Source organism: Eulemur rufifrons, chromosome 9 (assembly GCF_041146395.1).
Source record: "Eulemur rufifrons isolate Redbay chromosome 9, OSU_ERuf_1, whole genome shotgun sequence".
Taxonomy (NCBI): Eukaryota; Metazoa; Chordata; class Mammalia; order Primates; family Lemuridae; genus Eulemur; species Eulemur rufifrons.
In genome coordinates, this window is record NC_090991.1 from 40,832,235 (window position 1) to 40,838,305 (window position 6,071).

A 6,071-nucleotide genomic window follows, 5' to 3' on the forward strand; every position below is an offset into this window, starting at 1 on the left:
ATCAGTTGGAATGTAAGGGATTGCTGTCAAGGAAGAAATAAGAATGGGTCACTGACTTGGTATGGTGAGAGGAAAAAGCGGAGATGATGCCATGATTTTAGGCGTAAGTGACTGGAGTGGAGGGTTCTCTGGGTCCTCTCAGTCCCTTGTCCTTTGGGCGCCTGCTTCGAGTCTGGAGAATTTCTCTCACAGGAGACTGTGGCCCTACCCATGACTCTACCCCATGGTCCTGGGCCAAAATCCTCTGCCCCCCAACTTTCGTCTTGCGCAGCGCTCACTGAGGAGGGGCCTCTGTGGATGCTACCCGCTTGCCTCTTGGATAGCCAGGGTTAATTATTCCAACTCATCATTATTTCGAGCCCCTCCCCAACAAACAGGCCGACTGACTGGCCCGGACCCGCCCTGTCCCGGCTCATGAAATGCTCCTGGTCGAAGAGACCAAGTAGGCCCCAGGAGGCCATTTTCTTCGACAGAAGCTGAGGCCGGGGCAAAGCCGTCACCCCCACCCCCACGGCTCGCCTGCTCGCCTTCTCCCAGGAGAGCCCCTCAGTCGCGGATCACCAGTTTGCATTGGCCCCTGAGACGGAGGCGGCTCTCAAAGACCTGGCAGGGGTTGAGCCACCTTCCCCAGAGGGTCTGAGGCTAGTCCCGGGGTCGACGTCACCCGGGACTCGAACCGGCCCTTTCGTCTTCCCAGGCCTAGTCCAAGTCTGCCGCACTAAACGCAGTCATACTGTCCCTTTAAGACGGCACTTTTTATTTTCATTTGTTTACTTCTTCATGCGCTTTTCTTTTTTACAAAAATGTGATCCAGTATCCTTCCGCAAATGTCAGACGCAGGCACTGACCACACGCCTTGAAGCCATTAATGTCAACTTAAGAATCTAGAGGTAGAAGCCGTGAGCCAACATCTCTCTTTATAGGATTGAATCCTCTTTTACACTTTAGGGACTACTTTTTAGGAATAAACCATTTTTGCTTTAGTTAACACAGGTTTGTAACCTTCAGAACTCTTCCGCGGAGGACAGAATACGATAATAGCTTTTACAACGCACCTTTTCATAAAAATATTCTGTGTGTGCCCTTACAGGCCATCCAATCTTCTCGTATTCCTGAAACAGAATGGTATGGTCCAGAACCCGCCCCATTATCTCTGCGATTGGTCTTCCTTCCTCCGCCAGGCGTGTGACTCTTGACCAATGGTCGCTCACGTTTCTTTAGCGAGGGATAAGCGACAGAAGGCGGTGGCCTGGGAGACGCCCCCTACGCGTACTGAGATTGGCTACGTCGCACGGCGCGCGAGGACAGCGGGCCTGAAAGATGAGAACTACGACTCCCAGCTTCCTGCGACGAGAACTCCGTTACGCATGCGCATGGGCGGGGCGAACAGGCTTCTTTATAAAAGGGTCGAAGAGGCCTGGGAGGCAGCAGTTGGAAGTTGGCAGGTGGAAAGGCAGGTTGGGAGGGAAAGTCGGGGGAGGCGGCGGAAGAGGAGCTGTCGGAAGGGGGAGGAGGGAGGGAGGAAAAGAGGAGGCGGAGGAGAACTGAGCTGAGCAGAGCTTCGAGCCAAAGGGGAGATGAGTTTGTCTGTCCTCGGCTGAGGCTCCGGCCGGGCCTAGGGAACTGGGAACTCGGGCTTGAGCGACACCCGTGGAAGTGGGAGGAGGTGGCTCTGGGACTTTAACCCCTTGTGGGCTCTGCGGCAGGGGATTTAACCCTTTGTGGATTTGGCCCCTCGGAGGCAGCGTCATCGGTAGTTTTAACCCCTTCGGGGCTGGGTTTAACCCGTTGGACTTAACCCTCATCACCTTGCTCACCACCTCCTCGATCGTGGGGGCGCTCTGCGGGGAGGCTTGAGGTCCACCCCCTCCGCACATTACGTACTGTTCCTGCGCTGCACCCCCTTGGACCCGCTTGCTGGCCGCACTGTGGGCGCTTAACCCTTTGCTGACTTGAGCTCTCCAGGTTGCAATTGGAGTTTGCTGACGGAAGGACTGGCTAAAGGCATCACTGCAGGAATCACAAACTGAAGAGGACTCTGCTGGACATTTTTTTTTTTTAAGAAAAATCTTTTTCCCTTAAGGACTTACTAGCCAAAATTTCTTAAACTTCGAGAAGAGGACTTGACTAGCCATGGCTGAGCCACTCTTGTCAGAATATCAACACCAGCCTCAAACTAGCAACTGTACAGGTGCTGCTGTTGTCCATGAAGAGCGGAACCCTGAGCGCCCCCCAGGCGCGGAGGAGCGGGTGCCCAAGGAGGACAGTAGGTGGCAATCGAGAGCGTCCCCCCAGCCGGGTGGCCCTCCAGGGCTGGAGGGTGAAGGGAGCCTGGAGCCCCCGCCGCCTCCCCTGCAGACCCAGGCCTGTTCGGAACCGAGCTGCCTGGAAGCGGGTGAGAAGGGCCAGAATGGGGACGATTTGTCCGCTGGTGGCGACTCCCCGCCAGCGGCGGGAGGAGAACCGAGGCCCGAGGCCGAGCTGATCGCCCAGTCTCGTCAGGTCTCCGAGGCCAACAAGTTGGGGGCTCCTGCTGCAGGGGGCGAGGAGGCGTGCGGACAGCAGCAGAGACAGCTGGGCAAGAAAAAACATAGGAGACGCCCTTCCAAGAAGAAGCGGCATTGGAAACCGTACATCAAGCTGACCTGGGAGGAGAAGAAAAAGTTCGATGAGAAACAGAGCCTGCGAGCTTCGAGGATACGAGCCGAGATGTTCGCCAAGGGCCAGCCGGTCGCGCCCTATAACACCACGCAGTTCCTCATGGATGATCACGACCAGGAGGAGCCGGATCTCAAAACTGGCCTCTACTCCAAGCGGGCCGCCGCCAAATCCGACGACACCAGCGATGAGGACTTTATGGAAGAAGCGGGCGAGGAGGATGGGGGCAGCGACGGGATGGGAGGGGATGGCGGCGAGTTTCTGCAGCGGGACTTCTCGGAGACTTACGAGCGGTACCATGCGGAGAGTCTGCAGAACATGAGCAAGCAGGAACTCATCAAAGAGTACCTGGAGCTGGAGAAGTGCCTCTCGCGCATGGAGGACGAGAATAACCGGCTGCGGCTGGAGAGCAAGCGGCTGGGCAGCGACGACGCGCGTGTGCGGGAGCTGGAGCTGGAGCTGGACCGGCTGCGCGCCGAGAATCTCCAGCTGCTGACCGAGAACGAACTGCACCGGCAGCAGGAGCGAGCGCCGCTTTCCAAGTTTGGAGACTAGACTGAAACTTTTTGGGGGAGGGAGCAAAGGGGACTTTTTACAGTGATGGAATGTAACATTATATACATGTGTATATAAGACAGTGGACCTTTTTATGACACATAATCAGAAGAGAAAATCCCCCTGGCTTTGGTTGGTTTCGTAAATTTAGCTATGATGTAGCTTGCGTGCTTTCTCCTTGTTCTTTAATTATGTGAAATTGAAGAGTTGCTTTTCTTATTTTCCTTTTTAGAATTTTTTAAATGTGAAAGTAATTTGACCAAGTTATAATGCATTTTTCTGTTTAAAAAAAAAAATCCCCTCCTTAAACGGAGCTATAAGGTGGCCTAATCTGAGAACCATTAAATTCATTTTAGTTATAATAAATTTAATATTTGTAAATGTAATATAGTTTCAGTGTGATTTCTAGAGCTAATTCAAAATAGTATTGATTTTATGTCATTGCATTTTTGGGGAAGAGAAATGAAATCTTAAATTTGTCAGTTAGCAAAAATGCCAATCTCGAATGGGAGAATTTTCAATTTGCTGATTTTTTTCCTTGAATGGGTTTTAGTATGCTACAATATACAGTTCAGGCAAAATATAAAGATTTAATTATCTTCAATACTTAAATGTGCTTGCTTTCTAGTGCCTTGGTTTTCTTCATGCTGGAAAAATAAACCAGTGTTGGGTGTTTGCAGGAGTGGAAGGTGGCTACAATCGTAAGTTATTTAATAATTCTGCCTCTCAGCCATTCAAAAGTCTAATAAAAAAGTGTAAACCTAATTTGGCAGTCTGTTAGGTTAGATAGCTGTCAGCCTCATTTCATTCCTACAAGTTGGTTTTCAGTAATCTCTTCCTTCCTCCAATAAGGCTGGAAGGAGTTCTGGATGCCTGGAAGAGGCTCCTGCTAAACCTCTTGATTCTTAGTGCAAGCAATGGTTAGACGAGATAAATTTGTGGGGCAGCTCTTTATGTTAAGATGTCTAGAGGCAGGGAATATTGGATTTATAAAGGAAATGAGGATTCCAAAGACTTACCCTAATTAATTGTCCAATACTTAGTGCTCTATATAAAAAAAAAAAGAATAGGCACTGTCCACTTTTCCATGTGGGTCAAACTAAAATTAGAAATGCCCCCCCACTCCCCCAGTCTACGGCCATACCACCCTGAACATGGCCGATCTTGTCAGCTAAGCAGGGTCAGGCCTGGTTAGTACTTGGATGGGAGAAATGCCCCCTCACTGCAGATCAAATGTAAAGCTTCCAGTTAAGGAGCTAAGTGAGGTCCTAGAAGCTCAATGAGGAACGCTGCACATTCCCCATACAGGGGCTATTCTCAATTTCCTAACCTGTGCTGACAGCTGCTTAGATTCTTAAGTAGTTCTGTTCTTGAAAAAGGGAGGCCCTGAGAACTAATTTCTGCCCCCAAATCAAAATAGAAATAGTAAGATTATTCCTTCCGGTCACTTGGTCCTGTGACATAGCCTTTCACCTGCCCTTTGTCAGTATTTTCCCTAGGGCAACTGCATTGCTCAAATCACTGGCACAGGGGTTCCTCGAGGCCTTAGAAACCAGAGTGGGCCTTGGGTCCATGAACCCCATAAAATTATATGTAGACTTGTGTTATATATACATTTTTCTGGGGCGAGGTTTCAAGAGACTCATGAGATTGTCAAACTCCTTGAAGGTTAAGAACCTCTGCAGGAAAAGGGTAAGAAACCCTCCCACTGGGAAGACTGCTTGTGCAGCTAAATGGCAATAGCGGAGGTGCTGGGAACTTTAAGAGTAAAATGCACCTTATGACGCATAAGGAGCGTACACAAATCAATCAAAGGAAACGATACCAGTAGGACTGAATCAGGGCCTTCAAAGCTGGACCAAGTTGGTCCTATTCTGGCACAGATGGTCTACTGGAGACAATGTATGATCGCTTTTTTCTTTGGCCTAAACATTACATTAAATGTCTATTTTGAAATAGTTTTCTTCGTGTTTTTAATTTTTCTTCTAGTATGACGTCATGCAGCAGCCCCAGAAAAACAGCTGCTTGGAAAGGCAGCAACAGTGCCCTCTGGCTTTACAGTGCAGAGCGGAATCCTCAATTTGACTGCACTGTAGGAAGCCGCAGTGATAATCTGATTTTAGATCCTCTTCTTAAAAAGAGGGATTTAACTATAAAGATGTTATTTTCCCTGCTATTAGAAAAATTTCTAAAATGAATTTTGGGAAGACTAAATGCATTTGTCATCAGAAAAAATACAGTTTTAACTTTCAGAAGACAAATTCAGTCCAGTCTTAAAAAAAATACCAATATTTAGTTTTAAATAATTCTCATAAATTACTTCTATTTACATTGAGTCATGCAAATTTATGTCTGAATTTTGCTTTCAAAGGCACTGGCATTTTACTGTATTTTTTGCATTTATGTTCTTTGAGGTTTATTTGAAATTTCAGTGTTCTATCAACACTTTCTATGGTATTTCTGCACTTTCTATTGAAACACTTAACTAGCATACTGCACTCCTACCAGAGAGAAGAGACTCTGAATTACCGATATTGGAGGGCTGTGATGACAAATGAGCCCTAAGCTCACTCTAGCCTTTCACTAACATCCTCTGCCAAGCATTTGAACTAGCTGCTCAGAAGACCAGGCTTACAAATCAGCAATCTTAGTTTGTACCCTTTTTCTTACTAGGGCCTGGGTATCCAACTTAGGAAAACTGCTTTCTAAACTTTGACACAGCTAGGGGGACAGCTTTACTTGGGCTAGCCTATAACATAAAGAGCCCTCAGGAGACAGGGTTCTTTAGATTTTAGAGTTTTAGGAGAGAATGCCAGGGAGTTCCAGATTGCTTTAGTTCTGAGAAACAGACTAGGTAT

General features: G+C 48.2%; 1 protein-coding gene across 1 annotated transcript; it reads left to right on the forward strand.

Annotated features, from left to right (window-relative positions):
• Positions 1-1,315: 1,315 nt before the first annotated feature.
• Positions 1,316-5,131, forward strand: HEXIM1 (HEXIM P-TEFb complex subunit 1). Its single transcript, XM_069481550.1, has one exon. The coding sequence runs from the start codon at positions 2,134-2,136 to the stop codon at positions 3,211-3,213; it is 1,080 nt and encodes a 359-aa protein (XP_069337651.1). The 5' UTR covers positions 1,316-2,133; the 3' UTR covers positions 3,214-5,131.
• The last annotated feature ends 940 nt before the right edge of the window (positions 5,132-6,071 follow it).